Genomic DNA, 26,745 nt, shown 5'->3' on the forward strand with positions numbered 1-26,745 from the left:
ACAATACGCCATTCTCCAGGGCTGCATCATCGCATCAGGGATTCCATGCGACGGAGGGTGGATGCATGTATCCTCGCTAACGGAGGACATTTTGAACATTTCCTGTAACAAAGTGTTTGAAGTCACGCTGGTACGTTCTGTTGCTGTGTGTTTCCATTCCATGATTAATGTGATTTGAAGAGAAGTAATAAAATGAGCTCTAACATGGAAAGTAAGCGTTTCCGGATACATGTCCACATAACATATTTTCTTTCTTTGTGTGTGAGGAATGTTTCCTGAAAGTTTGGCCGTACCTTTTTCTAACACCCTGTACAGAGTTAGTGCACTACGCCAGACAAAAGGGAAGTCCGACGCGACATTAGTAGGCATGCAACGACATTTATCACCTCAGTGTATACTGGGCTAAGGTCGGTAGAGACTATAAACGAGTGGTTGTCAGTTCAAAGTTGTACTCCGTCTCGCGACACTATAAGCCAGAGCTCGGAGCGCCTTCCCCGGAGAGGACGATTTACAGGAGCAGACGGGCAACTGACCTCGGCGTGCGCAGAGTGCCCCGCGCAGGTGGAGAGCTGTGTGGCGGCGAGCACGTCCGCGAGGTGGAGGTCTGCGAGGCCGCCGCTGAGCCCGCGCAGGTCGGCGCGCCCCCGCGTCAGCAGGTCGCGCAGGCCGAGCCGGCGCAGCGCCGCCGTCGCGTTGAGCAGCGAGCGGTGCGCGAAGCGCGGAGCCTGCAGCTGCAGCCCGCGGCGCGGCGCCACGCAGCGCAGCGCGCGCGCCCAGCCCTCCGGCGTCAGCAGGCGGCGCTCCAGCGCCGACAGCCCGTCACCCGGCGCCACCTGCCCCTGCTGGCCCGGCAGCGCCAGCACCACACTCACCGGCGTGTCCGCGCCTGCGCCACACACACCACCAAACGGCTAACATCACAGCTCTGCCGCGTAACCGGCTTCCCGACACTGACGGTGCAAATGGCCGAAAGCGGGATGTTGTGATTTTAAACAGTGGAGAGCAAAATTACTACAGAGACCTTCAGAACAACTAAACGACTGAAACAAGGACGCTGTCTGCCTCCCATACTCTTTTAAAATACACAATATCGCTCAAAAGTATTTTGTATTTTTGAAAAACAAATTTAAGTGAAACAGTATAATTATTAAATCTTTATAGCGTTTCTTTAATTTTCTTACTTATATTACACTACTGGCCATTAAAAATGCTACACCACAAAGATGACGTGCTACAGACGCGAAATTTAACCGACAGAAAGAAGATGCTGTGATATGCAAATGATTAGCTTTTCAGAGCATTCACACGAGGTTGGCGCCGGTGGCTACACCTACAACGTGCTGACATAAGGAAAGTTTCCAACCGATTTCTCATACACAAACAGCAGTTGACCGGCGTTGCCTGGTGAAACGTTGTTGTGATGCCTCGTGTAAGGAGGAGAAATGCGTACCATCACATTTCCGACTCTGATAAAGATCGGATTGTAGCCTATCGCGATTGCGGTTTATAGCATAGCGTCATTGCTGCTCGCGTTGGTCGAGATCCAATGACTGTTAGCAGAATATGGAATCTGTGGGTTCACGAGGGTAATAAGGAACGCCGTGCTGGATCCCAACGGCCTCGTATCACTGGCAGTCGAGATGACAGGCATCTTATCCACATGGCTGTAACGGATCGTGCAGCCACGTCTCGATCCCTGAGTCAACAGATGGGGACGTTTGCAAGACAACAACCATCTGCACGAACAATTCGACGACGTTTGCTGCAGCATGGACTAAAAGCTGGGAGACCGTGGCTGCGGTTACCCTTGACGCTGCACCACAGACAGGAGCGCCTGCGATGGTGTACTCAACGACGAACCTGGGTGCACGAATGGCAAAACGTCATTTTTTCGGATGAATCCAGGTTCTGTATACCGCATCATGATGGTCGCATCCGTGTTTGGCGACATCGCGGTGAACGTACCTTGGAAGCGTGTATTCGACATCGTCATACTGGCGTAACACCCGGCATGATGGTATGGGGTGCCATTGGTTACACGTCTCGGTCACCTCTTGTTCGCATTGACGGCACTTTGAACAGTAGACGATAAATTTCAGATGTGTAACGACCCTTGGCTCTACCCTTCATTCGATCCCTGCGAAACCCTACATTTCAGCAGGATAATACACGACTGCATGTTGCAGGTCCTGTACGGACCATTCTGGATACAGAAAATGTTCGACTGCTGCCCTGGCCAGCACATTCTCAAGATCTCTCACCAATTGAAAACGTCTGGTCAATGGTGGCCGAGCAACTAGCTCGTCACAATACGCCAGTCACTACTCTTGATGAACTGTGGTATCGTGTTGAAGCTGCACGGGCAGCTGTACCTGTACACGCCATCCAAGCTCTGTTTGACTCAATGCCCAGGCGTGTCAAGGCCGTTACTACGGCCAGAGGTGGTTGTTCTGGGTACTGATTTCTCAGAATCTATGCACCCAAATTGCTTGAAAATGTAATCACATGTCAGTTCTGGTATAATAAATTTGTCCAATGAATACCCGTTTATTATCTGCATTTCTTCTTGGTGTAGCAATTTTAATGGCCAGTAGCGTACACATTTCCGATCTTTGCATCAATAATAAAACACAAATGAACCATTATATAGACTCAAAAGTATTTCATTAAAACTAAACAGAAGAAAAACAATACTTGATTGCATAGGCCTTTGCATGTATTACCACAGCACATCTGGATGGCACAGAACCAATAAGTTTGGCTAGTTGCACCTGAGAAATCGTTTTACATTGCTCACACAATTGTTTGTAGAAAGTCTCCTTATTGGTACATTTCGTTGGCGAGCTCATCTTTCCAGCTCGCCCCAAAGATGTTCTATGGCGTTTAAATCTGGACTTTGGCTTGGGCATTCAAATACCTTTACTTTGTGCTGCTCCAAAACTGTCTTCACGTGGCCAGAAGTGTGCTTCGGATCGTTTTCGTGCTGGAATTTCCAATTGCGAGCCATATTTCATCTTCTGTGAAGTAGAGACGTTAAAGTAACCTCTGGCGTGCCACAGGGGAGTGTTATGGGACCATTGCTTTTCACAATATATATAAATGACCTAGAAGATAGTGTCGGAAGTTCCATGAGGCTTTTCGCGGATGATGCTGTAGTATACAAAGAAGTTGCAGCATTAGAAAATTGCAGCGAAATGCAGGAAGATCTGCAGCGGATAGGTACTTGGTCAGGGAGTGGCAACTGACCCTTAACATAGACAAATATAATGTATTGCGAATACATAGAAAGAAGGACCCTTTATTGTATGATTATATGATAGCGGAACAAACACTGGTAGCAGTTACTTCTGTAAAATATCTGGGAGTACGCGTACGGAACGATTTGAGGGGAATGATCATATAAAATTGATTGTTGGTAAGGCGGGTGCCAGGTTGAGATTCATTGGGAGAGTCCTTAGAAAATGTAGAAATGTAGTCCATCAACAAAAGAGGTGGCTTACAAAACACTCATTCGACCTATACTTGAGTATTGCTCATCAGTGTGGGATCCGTACCAGGTCGGGTTGACAGAGGAGATAGAGAAGATCCAAAGAAGAGCGGCGCGTTTCGTCACAGGGTTATTTGTAAGCGTGATAGCGTTACGGAGGTGTTAAGCAAACTCAAGTGGCAGACTCTGCAAGAGAGACGCTCTGCATTGAGGTGTAGCTTGCTGTCCAGGTTTCGAGAGGGTGGGTTTCTGGATGAGGTATCGAATATATTGCTTCCCCCTACTTATACCTCCCGAGGAGATCACGAATGTAAAATTAGAGAGATTCGAGCGCGCACGGAGGCTTTGCGGCGAATCATACGCGACTGGAACAGGAAAGGAGGTAATGACAGTGGTGCCCTCCGCCACACACCGTTGGGTGGCTTGCGGAATATAAATGTAGATGTAGATGTAGATCAGCCAGCAGTGACGCATAGTGCCGTGGAAGCAGTGAGGCCTCGCTAGGTCGCTGGAGGGAGTTGGCACCATATCTGCACACAGAAGTCATCTAATTCCCGTGAATTACGGGGAGGGGGCGATGAGCTCTGACGCCATCCCTCCCATCAGCATGATGAAGAAGGAATAGGGATTTATCAGACAACTCCACACTCCACCACTGCTTCAATGTCCAGTGCTGATGGTCATGTGCACATTTGAGTCATAGTTGTCGATGTTCTGGTGTTAACATTGCAACATTCATGGGTCGTCGGATATGGAGGCTCATCGTTAGGAGTGTTCAGTGGACTGTGTGTTCAGAGGCACTTGTACTCTGCCAAGGAATAAAGTCTGAAGTCAAATCCACCACAGTTCGCCATCTGTCCTGCTTTATCAGTTTGCCCAGCCTACGATGTCTCACATCTGTAATGAGGGGTGGCCGCCATACGCCACGATGTCTGGACATGGTATTACTTTGGTTTGGCCACATGATGAATACACTCACCACAGCACCAAAATGCTTGTGCCGAGCCTTTACAATCTGCCCTTGGCCAAACTCAGACAGATCACACGCCTTCCCCATTCTACACATGGACAGCACGCTCACTGATACTACACGCCCCGTATGTATGTCTGACTAGCAGACATTCCTCGCCAGGTGACGCTGCTATCGCCTAGAGGGGTTTATATCGATAGTAGGTCGGGTTTTGGCTGATCAGCGTATGGTCTATTAATATTTCATCATACTTCAGAGTATCCACTACCTCACGCATTTCGACGAGAGGACCTACACCCGATTTGTGAGAAGCAGCCTCGCGTTATGATAGCTCCTCCTCTGGGCTTAATGCTGGGTCCTTGGTACTGTCTGTCGTTCCTCTTGTTTATCAGCTGTCGAACATATTGCATCTGGTTGAGGACAAGAGATTAAACTTGCTTTCAATACTCCATAGAATTTTTGACCAGTCTTCAGTGGCACATGTTGCTTACTTCTTAGCAAACCGTAGTCTGGCCTTCCTATTTTTTGAACTTATCATAGGTTTCCGAGTAGAACGCCTACTAATCAGGTCTGTGGCTGCCAAGCGACGTTTAACAGTCGAAACACGGACCTTCACCCCCTGTTTACCCGTAGTACTGCCTGAGCTGATTTTTTGGGATCTACCACTGATTGCCTTCGGATGAACCTATCTTCTTTTTGGGTGGTTTTTCGGGATCGACCACTTCGTGCACTGCTCTCTATCGTCCTCTTTTTTTCTGAAGACAGCCTCAGACACTCACGACCTATTCTGAGATGCCAATCAAGGACTGAACTTCGCCTTGATTCAGTACTGTTAAGACAGCTTGTCTGAAATCTACTGAACATCCCTCAGTTTTAGGCATTGCTGTCAGTAAATGAAAATATTAGAATTTGATTTTCCTTATATAGTTGGATATATTGCAGTCTTCACATTCTACAAAATACTTATGAACCCCTTGGAAACACTGTTTACGGCCAGGGTCCATGTTTACCTGCACTCGGTAATCAATACATGTAACCGTGGCGAGGTCAATCAGTCTTCTCTCCGAACAGTCGGTTTGTTTTAATTCCACGTAAAGGTAAACCTGCCTACCAACATACTAGTTCAACTACAAAATACTTTTGAGCAATATTGTGTGAGTAGAAGCCACTGGATCTACGGTGTAGAAAGTGTGTCGGTGTGGGGACTGAAGTAGGGAACCAGTATATGTATAGACTTGTCTGTGCTGATGGTCAGGTCCTTGCAGCAAACGATGAAGGCGATACATATTCTTAGATGCTTAAGAAGTAAACAATTAGGGTTTAAAAATTAATTTCGAGAAGACGGAATACGTACGTTGCAGATAGAAGGGAAATACACACATCAAAAAAAGTTTTGCATCAGCCCAGTTCCCAGAACCCCCGAAGATAGACGTTGACTGTGAATATTGTATCACAGACACAGTCCTTTTGACTGTTCAGAGATGTCACTAAACCCGCTCAAATATGTAAACAACCATGCACAAGCAGCGCCTATTAGACGAAGGGGGTCTGACTGCCGATCAGTTGCAGCCATTCCACCAGGAAGGAGGTATACGGATCGTGTTGTGTGTAGTTCAACCATGCATAGACGGCCAATAACGCGGTTACTTTGTGCCAGGAAGGGCTCTCAACAAGGGAAGTGTTCAGGCGTCTCGGCGTGAACCAAAGCAATGTTATTTGAACATGGAGGAGATACAGAGAGACAGGAACTGTCTATGACATGCGTCGTTCAGGCTGCCCAAGGGCTATTACTGCAGTGGATGACAGCAGCGCCACCATGTTGAATAATAATTTTCGTGCAGCAACAGGGCGTCGTGTTACTACTCAAACTGTGCACAGTAGGCTGCATGATGCGCAACTTCACTCCCAATGCCCATGGCGAGGTCCATCTTTGCAACCACATCATGCAGCGCGGTGCAAATGGGCCCAACAACATGCCGAATGGACCGCTCAGGATTCGCATCACGTTCTCTTCACTGATGAGTGTCCCATATGCCTCAACCAGACAATTGTCGGAGAAGTGTTTGGAGGAAACCCGGTCAGGGTGAATGCCTTAGACACACTGTCCAGCGAGTGCAACAAGGTGGAGGTTCCCTGCTGTTTTGCGGTGGCATTATGTGGGGCCGACGTGCGCCACTGGTGGTTATGGAAGGCGCCGTAACGGCTGTACGATACGTGAATGTCACCCTCCAACCGGTAGTGCAACCATGTCGGCAGCATATTGGCGAGGCATTCGTCTTCATGGACGACAATTCGCGCCCACACCGTGCACATCTTGTGAACGACTTCCTTCAGGATAACGACATCGCTCGACTAGAGTGGGCAGCATGTTACCCAGACATGAACCCCACCTAACATGCCTGGGGTAGATTGAAAAGGGCTGTTTATGGACGACGGACCCACCAACCACCCTGAGAGATCTACGTCGAATCGCCATTGAGGAGTGGGACAATCTTGACCAACAGTGCCTTGATGATCTTGTGGATAGTATGCCACGACGAATGCAGGCATACATCAATGTAAGAGGACGTGCTACTGGGTATTAGAGGTACCAGTGTGCACAGCAATCTGGACCGCCATCTCTGAAGGTCTCGCTGTATGGTGGTACAACATGTAATGTGTGGTTTTCATGAGCAATAAAAAGGGCACAAATGATGTTTATGTTGATCACTATTCCAATTTTCTGTACAGGTTCCGGGACTCTCGGAACCGAGGTGATGCAAAACTTTTTTGATGTGTGTAACTTGGACTTCGGCGGAATTCATAGAAAAGTGTGTAAAGAGTTTAATTACTAGGTTTGAAGTATCCTGTCACATGGTGGTAGATGTGACGGAGATGTCCAACAACGGATTAGGCAGGGAAGGGCTGCTATCCAAAAACTATAAACTGTACTTTGATCCTCAAAATTGAGTTTAAAGGTTAAAATGTTTTCATACAATTGCGTCTTGAAATCTACAAGAAGTTATCGGAGGGAGTGCTGGGAATTCATAGAAAGAAGTAAAAAGAGACTGACAGCTTTAGAAATTGACCATTTGAGAAATGCATGCAGAATTTCCCAACTTGACCACGTAAGGAATGAGGAAATAAGAGAAACGATGCACTCTCCTTATAATTTTATGTACGAAAATAGAAGAAAGACGGCTATGCTGATTAGAGGATGACAGAAGAATGGAAGAAGAAAGATGGTCAAAGAGCGTACTTTCGTGGCAATATCCTGGTAGGAGGAGAAGAGGAAGACCACACAAAGGATGGCTAAGGGTTAACCAAGAAGCGATGGAGAGAAAAGGAATAGAAGAGGATGAGGAAGAATGGTGAGATCGAGTTGTTTGGCGACGGAGACATGGCATGCAGCGACATCTGTAGGACGCCCAAAAACAGAAGAAGAACAACAAGAGATGATCCTGAGAGGAAAACGAATGATAAATTTAACCTCTAGCAACCCCATACACATAGATTACTTTAGCTTATCCATTACCAGAATGCGAGCACTACCTTGGTGCGCCCGGCTGATGATGAGATTAGGTTGTTTAGCTTATTTGGCTCAAGTATTCTAAAACACACTGAAATATTAATTTCGTTGTAGGATATACGTAAAAACAAATCTTCTAGATTCTTCATTTATTATCATGTCTACAACACTAAAATATCTAATGAGTCATACAGTTTTACAGATAACACCATTATTTACAGAAAATTACTCTCTGAGGTTTGGTATTCACCAAATCATCGAGAATGCAACTAGTTTCAATTTAACTTGAAGAAAGGCTGAATTAAAAATCTGAGCCACAAGTATTTAGAAGCCTATCACATAAAATGTATGTTTTGCCCATATTACACAGTCCAGTCACATAACGTGACCACCCGCCAAAAAGCCCGAATAGCCACATTTCGAGGGAATGGGCACGCCAGTCCATTCCACGAATATCCACTAGTTCCAAGAATTGCTCCACCTGCGCGGTTTGACTTTGTCGCGCATTCTCATCCATTAAAATGAAGTCATGACGGAATGCATCCCTGAAAAGACGTGCATGGGAAAGACGTACAGTGTCACAATAGCATTGATCAGTGAGCGTACCATGTTCAAAGATTTGGAGGGCAAGCACCCTAATACGACATTACACCTCCCCACACCTAGATCATCAAAACAATCATGTGTGACAATGTTCCTGAGGGCATTATTTGTTCCCACTGCCATATGGAGGTATGTCTAGCATTGGTATATCCACCCCCAAATGTCACCGGTCAACGTGCTGTACACCGTTCTCGTATGCGTCTTTTTGGAGGTGGATTCGGCCCTGACTTCTTTTTTATTGATGGCATTGCGAGACCACATTGAACTGCGCAGTGGAGGAGCTCCTGGAACGAGAGGATACTCGGCCTTCCCCTTCCTTCGACTTACATCCCAATGGGCACGAGACGCGTTGGGAGACTATTGCAGCACGTGCATATCCACCAACAACCGTCCGTCAGTTGTCAGCCGTGCTGGTGGAGGAATGGGACACTCTATCACGGAACTCTGTACCAAAACTGTGGCCAGCGTGGGAGTGCTCTGCAGAGCAAGCACTCCCATCCGTGGGAAAGCGTGGAAGGGTGGAGATGGAGAGGAGTGACACTATCAGTAATGTGAGCCCCCCTCAGAACCAAACCCAGAATCCACGCCCGATCGTGCACTCATTCATCGGCGCCCCCCCCCCGTCCTCCCCCCCCCCCCCCCCCCCCATGGTGCTGGCATGCGGGTGCAGTGCGCACCGGATGAAGGCTCGCCAATGCGTCCACCAATGATAACAGAAAGCCTTTGTAAAACACTGTAGAGCACGATGCTGAAGCCTGGAGACAGCGCCTTACCGATGGCCGCTACGGTGGCGTCGATGTGCGGGTCGTAGCCGGCGTGCACGCCCTCGCTCCACACGGCGGCGGGCACGGGCACCAGGCGACGCTGGCGCGGCGACGGCGACACCGTGAAGTACATCTCCCCGTCGCGGCCCTCCGTGCTCGCGCCGCTGCAGTCCGTCTGCAATCGGGAGCTCCATACAGTGCGAATACCGGACACTGGAGCGCGACTCCATAAAAATCTTACAGGATCTTAACTGAGTGCTTTGAGATAAGGAACGAATGTCGTATTAATGACTTGGGAGACAATATTAACAGCAATGTCACGCTTTTAGCAGATGATGGAGTTACCTTCTAGGAGTTTCGGACAGGTTCATTACATCAAAACAAGAAAAAAACGCCCACAAAAGTTGGGCTTTAAAGTGCATACCTTAAGAGCTATGAGCACTTGTTCAACTTCAGAACTGTAAGACAGATCTTTTCTACTACAATCTCTTTGCTTTCCATATTTTGAGAGGAGGTAGTATGAAACGAAACAACAAAAAAATGTCTAGTAACCTCGGGCTGGTAAGTGCTCACCTTTAGAGTTACGAGCACTTGTTCCGTAGAAGAGACGTGTTTCACAGTATCGAAGATGAGCAAGAGCTCATAGTTCGTAACGTATGCACATTGCAGCTTTTACTGGACTTTTTTTCTTGTTTTGGTCCGTACTGCCTCCTCCCAAAATATGGAAAGCAGAGAGCTTGGGCCCGCCGGAGTGGCCGAGCGTTTCTAGGCGCTACAGTCTGGAACCGCGCGACCGCTACGGTCGCAGGTTCGAATCCTGCCTCGGACATGGATGTGTGTGATGTCCTTAGTTCTAGGGGACTGATGACCTTAGAAGTTAAGTCCCATAGTGCTCAGAGCCATTTAAACCAAAGAGCTTGCAGTAGAAGAGATGTGCTACACAGTATCGAGGAAGAGCAAGTGCTCATAGCTCTTATGGTATGGTATGAATTTTAGAGCCCATGTTTACTGAACATTTTTTCTTATTTTGGTGTTAGAAGCCTGTCTCCAAATTTTGAAAAATCGTTGTGAAACACCCTGTATAACGCGGCAATGTCCGAAGAAAAACTCTGCATAAATGGCCAGTCAGATCTTCAAGATTTCAAAGCGGTGCAAAGACTGGTAACTCGCTTTAAATGTTCAAAAATGGAAATCTCTACACTTTGCGAAACGAAAAACATGTACTATTCTAAAACTACAATATCACAAATTCATAATTAGAAACGCTCAGCTCATACAAATATCTGGGTGTAACGATTTTTAGGGATACAAAGTGGAATGATCATATGAAGGGCTTATTTCAATAGTGGTACAAGTCCATTACCTCCACTTTTCTGATTATAGTGCTTCTGACATTAATGATCCGAACAAACAGAAAGAAAGGTTCGTCTCCAGCAAGAAGCCATATGCTTGAATATTTCTGGTATCTCAACTGTAGATTTTTCAGCGCTCATTTAACTTTTGGACTATGTATCTTAAAATGAACAAAAATGCACTTGTGCCACTACTGAAATAAGCCCTTCATATACGCTCACTCATAGACAAAGCACAATCAATCTGGAAAGATGGCTGCTCACAAAACACTCATTCAACAAACCTAGAATATTACTCAATGGCGTGGGACCCTACCAAATAGGGCTAACAGGGGATAATAGACGCATGCAAGGCAGTGCAGCACGAGTGGTCACAGGTTTGTCTGACCTACGGGAGAGTGTCATAGAGGTATTGAAAATTCTGAACTGGCAGATGCTTCAAGATAGACCCAAACCATCCCGTGATAACCTACTTACCAAGTTTCTATAGCCAACATTATGTGACGAATCTAAGAATATACTACAAATCCCTATGTATGGTTCCTGAAGTAATTGCAAAGACAAGATCAGACTGATTAACAGTAAAGTCCCATCCAGATTCATTACAGAATCGAACTTACATGTATAAAACATCATATCTCCCCAACTATGTCGTACAATGATATAACGTTTCAGGTACACTCATTGGTACATGTGAACATTGTCTGCAAAATGTGTTGCCGATAGAGTTGGTAGTAAAGAAATATTAAATTAAAACGTCACGTATAATGCTGCAGTCTTACTGCATAAACAGCGAAATTATAGTAAGTGATAAAGTTTATTCCTTTCATCATTTTACGGAGGTGTCAGCGAGAAAAAATTTGGGTGCCTGGGTGCAGTTGAAATTGCTTCCCATGATCAATGCATCCTACCGACCCAGGAAACGAGGCGTGACTGTTTCTGAGAAGAAAATGGAACGTTCACAGTGCTGACCCGAACCAGATGACGCATAGACATTGACAATCCTGACGCCTCTAAACGTGAGAGCCATCAGGGAGATAGGCAACAGCATCAGCTAAGATACCATTACGTAAGAGGATCGCCGCCCCACTACCAGTAGGGGAAGCATAAGAGACATGTGCTGTAAAACCATGGGGTGCACAGAAAGTTGCAACGTGTACCTCCTGAAGGAGAGCAACATCAGCGTCCGCAGTATACAGCATGTCGTGGAGTACAGCCAGTTTTTGGTATACGCGAATGGTGTTGACATTGATCGTGGCTATGTGATAAGTCTGGACAGCTACCGTCGACAGGAGGATGGGGCGATGCAAACACGGGGGAAACACAGGGAACTCCCTGTTAGGCCCCCACGGAAGGACACATCCCTGTGACGGGGAAGGAGACGACTCCATCAAGGGTGGTCCATCGCTCTGTACACCTCCAGAATATCTATCCTTAGCATTGACGTCGTCGGCCCGGTAGACAGACGTCTCACTGGGTCGGTTCAGTGGAACACTATCAGAGGTGCGCCCACAGGCAGCGTCAGACACACAAAGGGAAGCAACCGTGTCAGACGCAGGTGAGGGAAGGTCGATGTCTGGAGGTGGACGCTGACTGGAAATGGAGGCGTAGAAGGACGTTGCGTCATCAAGTGTCAGGACTTCAGAGGACAGAGCACCATCAGTAGCAGGGTCGTCATCCTGTGTGCACAGCCAATGGAGACAGTCATCAGACGGGGTAAGGCGTTGTCGCTTCCGTTTCCTCAGCGACCGTTGCTTCCTAACATGCTGTCCTGTGTCAGATGGCGAGCGGCTATCATCCGACATGTGGCCAGATAGCAGAAAATTGGTGGTCGGTACAGCTCCATGATCAACACATAATTTGCTATTAAATGGACAGTTCGGCTTTATAAGTCGTCTAACAAGTGAAAATGCTATATTCTCTTTTCCTTGTGAGGAAGTGGATGGATTAAAACAAAAGGTTTCGAACGCTAGACCTACTTTTTACCCAAAGCGTTTGATTATGTTGATCATAAAATGTTGCTCCAGAAGTCTGGCTGCTATGGAATGCGGGGAGTAGCTCACAATTGGTTCACCTCTTACTTTGATAGCAGACAGAAAAACGTTATTCTCCACAGTGTTGAGAATGGCTATGATGTGGTGTCTGAATGGGGCATGATTAAATGGAGGATCAGTGTTGGGGCCACTCCTGTTCCTTATTGGTACGTGGGTCACTCCAAAAGAAATGCACACTATTTTTTTAAGTCCATCTTTTATTCTACATGTTTGAAAATTTTACAGTGAGTAGATACATCCTTTAGGAACAATATTTTCATTTCTCCACATAATTTCCATCCCTCTCAACTGCCTTACGCCATCTTGGAACCAGCACCTGTATACCCGCACGATAAAATACTGGACCAACCTGTTGGAGCCACTGTTTGGCAGCGTGCACAAGGGAGTCATCATCTTCAAACCTTGTTCCACGAAGAGAGTCTTTCAGTTTCCCAAAGAGATGATAGTCGCATGGAGCCAGGTCAGGACTGTAAGGCGGGTGTTGAACTGTCCATACAAGTTTTGTGATCGCTTCCATGATTTTTTGGCTGACATGTGGCCGTGCATTGTCGTGCAACAGCAAAACATCCTGCTTTTGCCGATTTGGTCGAACACGACTCAGTCGAGCTTGAAGTTTCTTCAGTGTCGTCACATATGCATCAGAATTTATGGTGGTTCCACTTGGCATGATGTCCACAAGCAAGAGTCCTTCGGAATCGAAAAACACCGTATCCGTAACTTTTCCAGCAGAAGGTGTGGTTTTGAATTTTGTTTTCTTGGGTGAATTTGCATGATGCCACTCCGTTGATTACCTCTTCGTCTCTGGTGAAAAATGATGGAGCCATGTTTCATCACCTGTCACAATTATTCCAAGAAATTCATCTCCACCATTCTCGTACTGTTCCAAAAGTTCGCTGCATACCGTTTTTCTTGTTTCTTTGTGAGCCACTGTCAACATCCTGGGAACCCACCTGGCACAAACCTTTTTTAACGCCAACACTTTCAGTATTCTGCAAACACTTCCTTTCCCTATCCCAACAAAGGGTGACAATTCGTTCACTGTGATGCATCTGTCAGCAGTCATCAATTCGTTAGCTCTCTGCACATTGTCTGGAATATGTGCAGTACGTGGCGTGCCGCTGCGAGAACAATCCTCAATATTGCCGTGCCCACTTTCATCACGTTACCTGCTTGCCCACCGACTAACTGTACTGCTATCGACAGCAGCATTTCCATAGACCTTTTTCAACCTCTTGTGAATGTTTCCCGTTGTCTCGTTTTCACAGCACAGGAATTCTATGACAGCACGTTGCTTCTGACGAACGTCAAGTGTAGCAGCCATCTTGAAGACATGTTGTGATGGCGCCACTCGCGGGAACATGTTGAACTAAGTTTGAAAACAAGCGGGAAGGATTTATCTACACACTGTAAAAGTTTCACACATGCAGAATGAAAACTGTATTTTTACAAAAATAGTGTGCATTTCTTTTGGAGTGACGCTCGTATAAATGATACGTCCTCTAGTATTAAAGATGATTCTAAAATATTTCTGTTTGCTGATGACACTAGCCTGGTAGTAAAAGATGTTTTGTGCAATGCTGGCACTGTTTCAAATAGTGCAGTTCATGACATAAGTTCATGGCTTGCAGGAAACAAACTAACGTTAAGACTCAGTTTTTACAGTTTCTAACACACAATTCAACAAAACCCGATGTTTTAATTTCCCAGAATGGGCATATGATTAGTGAAACCGAACATTTCAAACTTCAAGGCGTCCAGTTAGATAGTAAACTGTCGTGGAAAGTCCACGTTCAGGATCTTGTTCCAAGACTTAATGCTGCCATTTTCATTGTTCGAACGGTATCTGAAGTAAGTGATCGTTTGATACGAAAATTAGTCTACTTTGCTTAATTTCATTCGCTTATGTCGTATGGTATTATATTTTGGGGTAACTCTTCCCATTCTAAAAGCATATTTTTGGCTCAGAAACGGGCAGTTCGGGAAACAAGTGGTGTAAGTTCGCGAACCTCTTGCCGACCCCTGTTCACTAGTCTGAGTATTTTGACATTGGCCTCTCAGTTATATACTTTTTACTGTCGTTTCTTGTTGACAATATCAGCTCATTCCCAAGAATAAGCAGCTTTCACTCAGTTAATACTCGGCAGAAATCCGATCTACATTTGGATCGCACTTCCTTAAATGTTGTGCAGAAATGTGTGGAGTATACTGCTGCATCCATTTTCAACAAGCTACCACAAGAATTAAAAAATCATAGCAATAATCCAAGCGCTTTCAAATCGAAACTGAAGAGTTTCCTCATGGGTCACTCCTTCTATTCTCTCGATGAGTTCCTTGAAGCCGGCCGCTGTGGCCGAGTGGTTCTGGGCACTTCAGTCTGGAACCACGCGGCAGCTACGGTCGCAGGTTCGAATCCTGCCTCGGGCATGGATGTGTGTGATGTCCTTAGGTTAGTTAGGTTTAAGTAGTTCTAAGTCTGGGGGACTGATGACCTCAGAAAAAAAAAATGGTTCAAATGGCTCTGAGAACTATGGGACTTAACATCTTAGGTCATCAGTCCCCTAGAACTTAGAACTACTTAAACCTAACTAACCTAAGGACATCACACACATCCATGCCGAGGCAGGATTCGAACCTGCGACCGTAGCAGTCCCGCGGTTCAGGACTGCAGCGCCAAGAACCGCAAGACCACCGCGGCCGGCCGATGACCTCAGATGTTAAGTCTCACAGTCCTTAGAGCCATTTGAAGTTCCTTGAAAAATTAAGCTGATTCTTGTTGTACTGTTTACTGCGTTTACTTCAACTTACGGTTTGACTTTTTCGGGTTCATGAACATTTTATTTTTATCTGTTATTACTTTTACGTTGTAATCTCATGTACTGACACGTTCCATGACCGTGGAGGTTTGTTCCTCAATTCGGTCCTATGGAACTAGACGTGTAAATAAAATAAATAAATAGACAGCTTCTGCCTGCTGACGGTCATCGTACATTTGTATTGCCTCTGGTAGGAGAGGCAGGCGAAACATCCATCGCGTCGTCGAGAGGAGTCGTCGCCGATACCGACTGATTCAGAGGGAGCACAGCAGGCAGCAGCGCCTCAGACTTGTAAGATAGAGGTAACACAGTGGGCGGCGCTGGAAGAGCGGCGTCTCCGATCGGCTTCTGAACCAGTCTACGTCGGAGACAATCAGAACGAACATTGCCTTCCCGGCCACAACCTGAACAGGAGCGGGGCTGGCCATCGTACATGACGAGAGCCGTACAGCTGGTAATAACCGAGGAGGAAGGCACGTGTTTCTGTAGTTCTATTTTTATCTGACGGACATCATTGAGGACACGGTATGTTTCGGACGTGTTCCAGGTTTCAGCGACGTGACTGACGACGTTACCGTAAAGTTTCAAGGCGGTCACCACAACGTCCAATGCTACCTCAAACGGGAGTTCGGAAACCTACGTTCGGAGGCTAAAACCAGCATGATCAAGCACGACAATCCTCATATGTCAGTTAGAATATCGGAACTTGAGAGCGTCGCGCCTCACAACGTCGGCGCTCAGCTCGTCATTCACCAGCTTTATGTACACAGTACTACTGAGGATCGGAAAATGAATTCAGAGGACATCTTGTGGCGGGAGACGCATTTCATCCCGTTAATTTAATCGTGGCTAGGGGGTAAGAAAAGACCATGATGATCGATGAAGTCGGACTCTGAGACAAGCCGGTACGCGCAAGTAAACGAACGCGCGCTGGTTCGCAAGGAGCACAACAGGCGAGACTCAAACAAGGCGTGCGCGCCTCACCACTGTCCAAAGGTAGACTGCGACACAAAAAAATGGCTCTGAGCACTATGGGACTTATCATCTGAGGTCATCAGTCCCCTAGAACTTAGAACTACTTAAACCTAACTAACCGAAGGACATCACACACATCCGTGCCCGAGGCAGGATTCGAACCTGCGACCGTAGCGGTCACACGGTTCCAGACAGAAGCGCCTAGAACCGCTCGGCCACACCGGCCGAACTGCGGCACATTAGGCTATCTGAACACGCTTCACGGCCAGACCCAAATTTCCAAATGTCGTCAACCACGTGTCACAGCCATTATGTATATTACTCACGTGCGGGGGAGACATTTTAATTAAAAGTCGATTGCCCGGTATTGGCGGAAGAGACGCAGAAGTAACTTGTTTTGTAACAAATGTCTACCCTCGATGTAGATAGCTAGCTTTCTTTTTATCTTTCGTCATTTTAAAAATTAAAGTGTTCACAGATAGTTCTTTTTCATTCATTTGGGTGATGGGTGGAGGGGGAGAGGGGGCAGGGGAGCGAGGTGTGGAGGCGGGAGAGTGTTGGCTAATATCTGTTTGCTGTCAGGGGTAATCATCTAATGATCTCACAAAGGCTAGGAACCACTGGCCTAGGTTCTTGGCTTTCAGGATGTCACATGAGAAACTGACGGTCAAATTCTCATCGGAACATCAGTAAGAACAAGAGTCCAGTAGCGAAACCTGTTAGGTCCTGTGTAGGTAATACAGCTGTTTTTTACTGGCTGTTACAGAATGCGTGACGAGCAATGAGGGGGGGAGGAGAAGAGGAGAGCGGGGTTTACCGCGCAGCGAAGCGGGTCAGTGGCGCGGCCCTCGCAGCACGCTCAGCTGCCGGCGGGCGCGCCGTGTGCGGACAGCGCGTAACAACACGTCTGCTGCCGCCGCCGCAGTGGTCGCACAAGTGGACCGGCTGCCCCACCGGCCGTGGGCTCGGCCGACCCGTTCTGCGCTCTCAGGTGACTCACCGCGCGCACAGGACGGAGGAACGGTTGCCCAAAGCTCACCGATTCCGCCAAAGATCTGGCGCGACGTTGCAACAAATACAGTTCCGGAGTATTACGAGAATATTAAGAAGGTGCTCTTCCTGTCCAAACTATTTACCGTCCATGTTTCACTTCCATACATGGCTACACTTCATACAAATACTTTCAGAAACGACTTCCTGACACTTAAATCTATACTCGATGTTAAAAAATTTCTCTTCTTCAGAAACGCTTGCCTTGCCATTGCCAGTCTACATTTGATATCCTCTCTACTTCGACCGTCATCAGTTATTTTGCTCCCCAAATAGCAAAACTCCTTTACTACTTTAACTGTCTCATTTCCTAATCTAATTCCCTCAGCATCACCCGACTTAATTCGACTACATTCCATTATCCTCGTTTTGATTTTGTTGATGTTCATCTTATATCCTCCTTTCAAGACACTATCCATTCCGTTCAACTGCTCTTCCAAGTCCTTTGCTGTCTCTGACAGAATTACAATGTCATCGGCGAACCTCAAAGCTTTTATTTCTTCTCCATGGATTTTAATACCTACTCCGAATTTTTCTTTTGTTTCCTTCACTGCTTGCTCAATATACAGATTGAATAACATCGTCGAGAGACTACAACCCTGTCTCACTCCCTTCCCAACCACTGCTTCCCTTTCATGTCCCTCGACTCTTATAACTGCCATCTGGTTTCTGTACAAATTGTAAATAGCCTTTCGCTCCCTGTGTTTTACCCCTGCCACCTTCAGAATTTGAAAGAGAGTATTCCAGTTAACATTGTCAAAAGCTTTCTCTAAGTCTACAAATGCTAGAAACGTAGGTTTGCCCTTCCTTAATCTAGCTTCTAAGATAAGTCGTGTGTTCCAACATTTCTACGGAATCCAAACTGATCTTCCTCTAGGTCGGCTTCTATCAGTTTTTCCATTCGTCTGTAAAGAATTCTCGTTAGTATTTTGCAGTTGTGACTTATTAAACTGATTGTTCGGTAATTTTCACATCTGTCAACACCTGCTTTCTTTGGGATTGGAATTATTATATTCTGCTTGAAGTCTGAGGGTATTTCGCCTGTTTCATACATCTTGCTCACCAGATGGTAGAGTTTTATCAGGTCTGGCTCTTCCAAGGCCGTCAGTAGTTCTAATGGAATGTTGTCTACTCCGGGGGCCTTGTTTCGACTCAGGTCTTTCATTGCTCTGTCAAACTCTTCACGCAGTATCGTATCTCCCATTTCATCTTCATCTACATTCTCTTCCATTTCCAGAATATTGTCCTCAAGTACATCGCCCTTGTATAGACCCTCTGTATACTCCTTCCACCTTTCTGCTTTCCCTTCTTTGCTTAGAACTGGGTTTCCATCTGAGCCCTTGATGTTCATGCAAGTGGTTTTCTTATCTCCAAAGGTCTCTTTCATTTTCCTGTAGGCAGTATCTATCTTACCCCTAGTGAGATAAGCCTCTACATCCTTACATTTGTCCTCTAGCCATCCCTGCTTAGCCATTTTGCACTTCCTGTCGATCTCATTTTTGAGACGTTTGTATTCCTTTTTGCCTGCTTCATGCACCGAATTTTTATATTTTCTCCTTTCATCAATTAAATTCAATATATCTTCTGTTACCCAAGGATTTCTACTAGCCCTCGTCTTTTTACCTACTTGATCCTCTGCTGCCTTCACTACTTCATCCCTCAGAGCTACCCATTCTTCTTCTAGTGTATTTCTTTCCCCCATTCCTGTCAATTGTTCCCTTATGCTCTCCCTGAAACTCTGTACAACCTCCGGTTTAGTCAGTTTATCCAGGTCCCATCTCCTTAAATTCCCACCTTTTTGCAGTTTCTTCAGTTTTAATCTACAGATCATAACCAATAGATTGTGGTCAGAGTCCACATCTGCCCCTGGAAATGTCTTACAATTTAAAACCTGGTTCCTAAATCTCTGTCTTACCATTATATAATCTATCTGAAGCCTGTCAGTATCTCCAGGCTTCTTCTATGTATACAGCCTTCTTTTATGATTCTTGCGGAGGGAGCTGTGGAAGTAAATTAATTTATCTATACAAAATCATAAGCTGTCTTAAACTACTTGGGCGAGAATTATGAATATTTTTTTCTTCTAATGAGGGTTTCATTTATGAAATAAGAATGTAATGTACTTTGAAGAAAAGTATTTTACCCAGCTCAACCTAGCCGTTCCACTCACTTCTTATGTAGCATTTTACATCCCTGTGTTTTAGCAGATGTGCTGTATTAATTTAAACTTGTGTCTGATATCTGTTGGCAACCGGATAATGTAAAAAAAGGTGAAGTAATATGAAATCTAACAACAACGAAGTCTGATGTCCGTATACTCCTAGGCTACATTTCAGAAACAAACAAAGAAAAAAATCCACCGAGGGTACCACAAATGTGTTCTAGCAAGAAGACGGACCCTCTTCATTTCATTCTTAATAAATTCCTCTTTTTCAAAAATTCTTTCCTTGTTATTGCCAGTCTACATTTTACATCTTCCCTACTTCGGCCATCATGAGCTAGTTTGCTCCACAAACAGAAATTCTCAGTCAATTGCTTTTAGCGTCTCATTTCATGTTCTGCATCTACACCTACGTCATACTCAGCAAGCTTATGGTACGTGGTGGAGGCTATTTTTTGTGCCACTAATTGAGCATTCCAACCCTGTTCCACTCGCGAATAGCCCATGGGGAAAATGACTGTCTTGAATTTTCTCCTCATGGTCATTACGCGAGACGTATGTGGGGGGGGGGACATAATGTGTTGTCCGACTCTTCCCGGAAAGTGCTCTCGAAATTTGAATAGCAAATCTGTCCTTGATGCATAACGCCTCTCTTGTAACGTCTGCCAATGGAGGTTGTTGAGCATCTCCGCAACGCTCTCGTTCCGACCAGGCTATACAGCGACGAAGCGAAGGATTTTCTCCATCTTTTCTATCAATCCTATCTCGTACGGATCCTAGACAGATGAACAGTACTCCTTAAAACCACTTCCTTCGTGGATGAGTTACATTTCCTTAAGTTTTTTCCAATGAATCTCGCACCTGCTTTTCCCACTATTTGTTTTGCCATTCCACTTAATGTCGTTCTGGGTAGTTACTCTTACAGGTGCGGTTCCATCGGTTTGTCATCGATAGTGTAGCTATACAATAGTGGATTTCTTGTCATATGTATGCGCAATATGCTACATTTATTTACTTTCAGGATCAACTGCCGGAGCCTGCACTATTCGTCAGTTGTCCGCGAATCGTTACTATCTTCTGGCGTTGCTACTTTGTTGTAGACAACCGCATCATATGCGAACAGCCTCAGAGAGCATCCGACACTTTGTACTAGATCATTTATAGATATTGTAAACAGTAACGATACTACCACATTTCCTTGGCGTACACCGGAAATTACCTTTACATCTGTCGATTTTGTTACGCTAAAAGCGACGTGTTAAGTTCTGTCTGCAAGGAAGTCTTGAATCCAGTCGCTAATCTGCTCCGATATTCAATAAGCTCCTATTTTTTTCACTAAACGGCAGTGCGGGATTGTGACAAACGCCTTCCTAAAGGCAAGGAACACGGCATCAACCTCAGCGGAGTTGTCCACTGCGTTGTGAATCTCACGGAGGAACAGAGCGAGCTGAGTTTCGCAGGATCTCTGTTTTCGGAATCCATGTTGGTTTTTATATTATTTAGTCCGACTTCAGTCTAATACCCTTGTTTTACTTTTATTGATGTTCATCTTATCATCTCTTTTCAAGACGCTGTCCATTCCGCTCAATTGTTCTTCCAGGGCCTCTGCCGTCTCTGACATCACATCATCATCGGAAACTGCAAGGTATTTATTTCTTCTCTTCGAACTTTAATTCCCTTTCAAAATTTCTCCTGGGATCCCCTCACAGCTTGATCAGTGTACTCATTGAATAATATCGGCGATAGGCTACAACGACTGCTTCTAGTTCATGTCCTTCGTGGAAAGTGGTTCTGTACAAGTCGCAAATAACTTTTTTCTCCCTACATTTTATCCCTGCGACCTTCGGGATCTCAAGGAGTGTAGTCCAGTCCGTGCTGTTAGAAGCTTTCTCTAAAACTGCAAATGCTATAAACTAAGTTTACCTTTCTTCAACCTATCTTCTAAGATAAGTCGTAGGGTCGGTATTGGGTGACCCTACATTTCTCCAGGGCCTAAAATGATATTCCTAGAGATCAGTAAATAATTGATGTCAGCCTTTTGGAACCGTGACTTAATAAACTGATGGCTAGGTAGTATTCATACCTATCAAGCACCAGCCTTGTTCTGAATTGGAATTGTTACATTCTACTTGAAGTCTGAGGGTATTTCGCCAGTCCTATATATGTTGCACCCCAGATGGAAGAGTTTTGTCACGGATGGATCTCCTGAGGCTATCAACAGCTGTGATGGAATCTCGTCTACTCCCGGTGGTTTTGTCGACTTCGAACTTTTAGTGCTCTATCAGATTCTTCTCGCAGTATCATATCTCCCATTTTATCTTCATCTATATCCTCTTCCATTTCTGTAATATTGGCTCCATATCCTTTGTATAGACTCTCTGTATGCGCCATCCACCGTTTCGCTTTTCCTTCTTTCCTCAGTACTGGTTCACCATCTGAGCTCTAGATATTCATGCAGCTGCTTCTCTTTTCTCCAAAGTTCTCCTTAATTTTCCTATAGGTGGCATCTGTCTTTCTGCAAGCTATGTACTCGTTTATATCATTGCATTTGGCCACTAGCCATTCGTACTTAGTCACTTGCACATTCTGTCAATTTTTTTTTTTTTTGAGACATCTGTATTTTCTTCTGCCTGCTTCATTTGCTACGTATTTACATTTTCTTGTTTCGTCATTTAAATTCAATATCTCCTGTGTTATCCAGGGAATTCTACAAAGCTTTATCTTTTTACCTATTTGATCCTCTGCTGCCTTCGCTGTTTCATCTCTCAAATCTATCCATTCGTCTTCTTTTACATTCATTTCCCCTGATTCAGTCTAACGTTGTCTAGTGCTACCTCCGCAACTCTCAACAACCTTTCGTTCTTTCAGTTTATCCAAGTCCCATCACTTTTATTTCCTACCGTTTTGCAGTTTATCCAGTTTTAGTCTGCAGTTCATAAACAATACATTATGGTCATAGTCCACGTCTGCCCCGGAAAATATCTTATAGGTCAAAATTCTTTTCCAAATCTCTGTCATGCCATTATATAACCAATCTAAAACCTCCCGCAGGTCTCGCAGGAGAACTTCTCTGAAGTTTGGAAGGTAGGAGACGAGATACTGGTGCAAGTAAAGCTATGAAGACGCGTAATGCTTGGGTAGCTCAGTCATTAGAGCACTTGCCCGTGAAAGGCAAAAATCGCGAGTTCGAGTCTCGGTCCAGCACACGGTTTTCATCTGCCAGGAAGTTTCATATCAGCGCACCCTTAGCTACAGAGTGAAAATTTCACTCTGGAATCGAAACCCTTCCAGTGTTTCCAGGTCGCGACCATGATGTTTCCGACATTATTTGTAGGTGCCGCAAGCAGGTTCCGACCAAGCAGTTTTACACCGTGAGTTTTCTGACAGAACCTCCCCACTCCTAATTTACGCTACTCGTTCACAAGTAGCGGGTGTGTTGTTACCGTCAATCAGACAGTGCGCTGCCAATAGGCTTCTTTTCGATATGATTTCGTAGTCCTAATGTACTTGAGTTCTGTGAATTGTGATTAATGGAAATAACTACAGCGATAGGGAAGCCGTGTCTTCCCAGCAATAGTTATTGCTACTGGTTGCATAGTAAATGTAATGTGTATACGAACTGGTTGTGTGTAAATTCAGAATGGAGTAAGTGCCGTGACCATTTGAAATTTGCAAATAGCAGAAGCACGGCTGAACAGCAACATTCTTGCCCACCTGACAAAGCAGATATGGAGATTACGAAACGAATGCCTAGCTGCAGGAAAAGTGTCCACGACATAAAAAAAAAACAGTGTCTGTTTTAAAAAAAATTTAAATAGCAGTTTCAAGATGTAGAAGATAAAGGTTTAGATTTCATCGCAAGTATGTCAACGTATGAGAACTCCAAGACTGCATTCTGCAAAGCAAGAAGGGATGCTATTGAGTCGACCGAGCATCCTGAATCTAGCTCGGAGATTAAATTGAGCCAAGACATTTTGAAATTAACTGGACTTTTTTTTTTAAAACGGAGGGGTATGTTCCAGAGAAAATAACGCTGGTGATCGGTTGTGAAGAAGCGGAGAAAAATTCTGCATACAATTGGAACTGTTCTTGTGGACGGGATATTTGACAGTTGTTTGAACAATTCAAACTGTACACTGTACACCACACTCGTTGACATCAGAAGCGCAGAAGAAGAGACGACGGTATACTTGTCTTATATGCTTTGTTCCAGACAAAAGTCAAAATACATATGAAAGACTTTTTTCTGGACTGAAAAATAAGATGCCTGGTTGGTCACTGAAAACAACAGTGCAAGACTTTGAAATGGCTACTATTAAAGTTATGCAAATAGTGTTCCCCAGCACATCCCTTAACGGTTGCAATTTCCGCTTGAACGAATGTTTGTGGCAGAAAATACAAGAATTGGGATTAAAGATGGAATACAGGTATGGAGAAGAATTCCAAGTGTTTTGCCGCATGTGTGCTGCAGCGGTACACATTCCAGCAAACAGTTTTGACGAAGTGTGTGTGGTTATAACGGAGGAAATACCCAATGTAGAAAACGTCATGAAATTCGCAGACTATACATAGTCAATCAATGGATGGAAAATCCCAGTATACCAACTGAAAAGTGGAATGTTTTTAACTAGCGGCATGGGACCAGGGTTGCTATCCAAGGTTGGCATAGGAGACTAAACTTCTCAACAAATGGAAAACACCCTAACGTGTAGTTTCTGATAAATGAGCTGAAAGAGGAAGCAGTAAATGCTTTATTTGAACTTAAAGATGGTTCCATTGCCTTGCTTCTTCAAAAAAGAAGGAAAAGGTGCATAGAGACAGAGATTATAATATGTAATGACTCGAGCGATTTAAGGTGTTTAGAATCTCTGGCATTCTTATAACGACTGACTAAGAAATTAAAATTTATAACATTTGCTGAAGTAATGTTACAGAAGGAAAAAGGTGAAAATGGAAACAAACAAAAAATCAAAAATTAAAAATGTATAAAATAAATAATAATTATTTAAATAAAAAGTTTCTCATGTAACACGTTTTTAAAATTGTCTATAAGGTACAAAATAGTTTCTCCTAGCTTCATACATATTGTTAATCCCATATAGATTGTCTTAAAAATTTTGCTTGTGAATTTTTAATAGCAATGACATTGTAAAATTGAAAAAGGAAAGCGTAGAGCGCATGCAATAGATAATTGATGCATGAGTAGTTCACCTAAGGAACTAGAAACTTTATCTCAACAGCAGCAGCTCTCTACACTGCTCGCTATTATTTACTGCATGCGCCCCACATTTTTCGTTTTAAATTTTACAAGGATTCTCGTAGCTGTTAAAAATTCACAAGCACAAATTTTCAGGGCTATCTGTATGGGGTTAGGAGTCTGAATAGGGCTAGGAGAAATTATTTTATGCTTTTTAGTCTTTTTTAAAACGCCAATCAATCACTGAAACTTTGTACAAGAAGCGAGCGCCGCTGACCTGGAAGACGGAGGCGGTGAAGGCGGCGAGCGGGGGCCGCAGCGCGAGGCCGGCGCCGCGGACGAACTCGTGCACGCGGCCGCGCGTCTGCCGCCGCACCAGCAGGTTGGTGCGCCGCCGCACCAGGTCGCCCACCGCCGACCAGTCCGCCTCCTCCACGTGGCCCTCGTACCACTGCTGCGCGCGCTCCTTGTAGAACTCCAGCAGCTTGCCTTTACTCTGCACAAGTCGCGCGCGCCACCACGTCACTCATCTCTCCACCACAAAATACACTTCTTCTTTTATTTTCTATTTTTTTACGATATACTCGCCAGAGCAACACAATGTGGAACAATAAACAGGACACTGACCTGAAAAGATACAAAAATTAAATTTTATAAAACTACGGCGGTTGTCTTATAACTAGGCGAGAGCTAGATACACTACTAGCCATTAAAATTGCTACACCAAGAAGAAATGCAGACGATAAACGGGTATTCATTGGACAAATATATTATACCAGAACTGACGTGTGATTACATTTTCACGCAATTTGGGTGCATAGATCCTGAGAAATCAGTACCCAGAACAACCACCTCTGGCCGTAAGAACGGCCTTGATACGCCTGGGCATTGAGTCAAACAGAGATTGGATGGCGTGTACAGGTACAGCTGCCCATGCAGCTTCAACACGATACCACAGTTCATCAAGAGTAGTGACTGGCATATTGTGACGAGTCAGTTGCTCGGCCACCATTGACCACACATTTTCAATTGGTGAGAGATCTGGAGAATGTGCTGGCCAGGGCAGCAGTAGAACATTTTCTGTATCCAGAAAGGCCCGTACAGGACCTGCAACATGCGGTCGTGCATTATCCTGCTGAAATGTAGGGTTTCGCAGGGATCGAATGAAGGGTAGAGCCACGGGTCGTAACACATCTGAAATGTGGCGTCCACTGTTCAAAGTGCTGTCAATGCGAACAAGAGGTGACAGAGACGTGTAACCAATGGCATCCGATACCATCACGCCGGGTGATACGCCAGTATGGCCATGACGAATACACCCTTCCAATGTGCGTTGACCGCGATGTCGCCAAACACGGATGCGACCATCATGATATTGTAAACAGAACCTGGATTCATCCGAAAAAATGACCTTTTGCCATTCGTGCACCCAGGTTCGTCGTTGAGTACACCATCGCAGGCACTCCTTCTGTGATGCAGCGTCAACGGTAACCGCAGCCATGGTCTCCGAGCTGATAGTCTACGCTGCTGCAAACGTCATCGAACTGTTCGTGCAGATGGTCGTTGTCTTGCAAACGTCCCCATCTGTTGACTCAGGGATCGAGACGTGTCTGCACGATCCGTTACAGCCATGCGAATAAGATGCCTGTCATCTCGACTGATAGTGATACGAGGCCGTTGGGATCCAGCTCGGCGTTCCGTATTACGCTCCTGAACCCACCGATTAAATATTCTGCTAACAGTCATTGGATCTCGACCAACGTGAGCAGCAATGTCGTGATACGATAAACCGCAATCGCGATAGGCAACAA

At 45.2% G+C, this 26,745-nt stretch overlaps 1 protein-coding gene across 1 annotated transcript in view; it reads right to left on the reverse strand.

Annotated features, from left to right (window-relative positions):
• The window catches only part of LOC126436946 (serine-rich adhesin for platelets-like), a 113,788-nt gene that overhangs the window by 14,388 nt on the left and 72,655 nt on the right, over positions 1-26,745 (reverse strand). Inside the window, exons 4-6 of the mRNA XM_050090479.1 lie at positions 25,212-25,430; positions 9,342-9,507; positions 534-886 (exon numbers count right to left, since the gene is read on the reverse strand). Coding sequence (XP_049946436.1) covers positions 534-886; positions 9,342-9,507; positions 25,212-25,430 — 738 coding nt within the window. The remainder of the gene's footprint in view (positions 1-533; positions 887-9,341; positions 9,508-25,211; positions 25,431-26,745) is intronic.

This window comes from Schistocerca serialis, chromosome 1 (assembly GCF_023864345.2).
Source record: "Schistocerca serialis cubense isolate TAMUIC-IGC-003099 chromosome 1, iqSchSeri2.2, whole genome shotgun sequence".
NCBI classification, from domain to species: Eukaryota; Metazoa; Arthropoda; class Insecta; order Orthoptera; family Acrididae; genus Schistocerca; species Schistocerca serialis.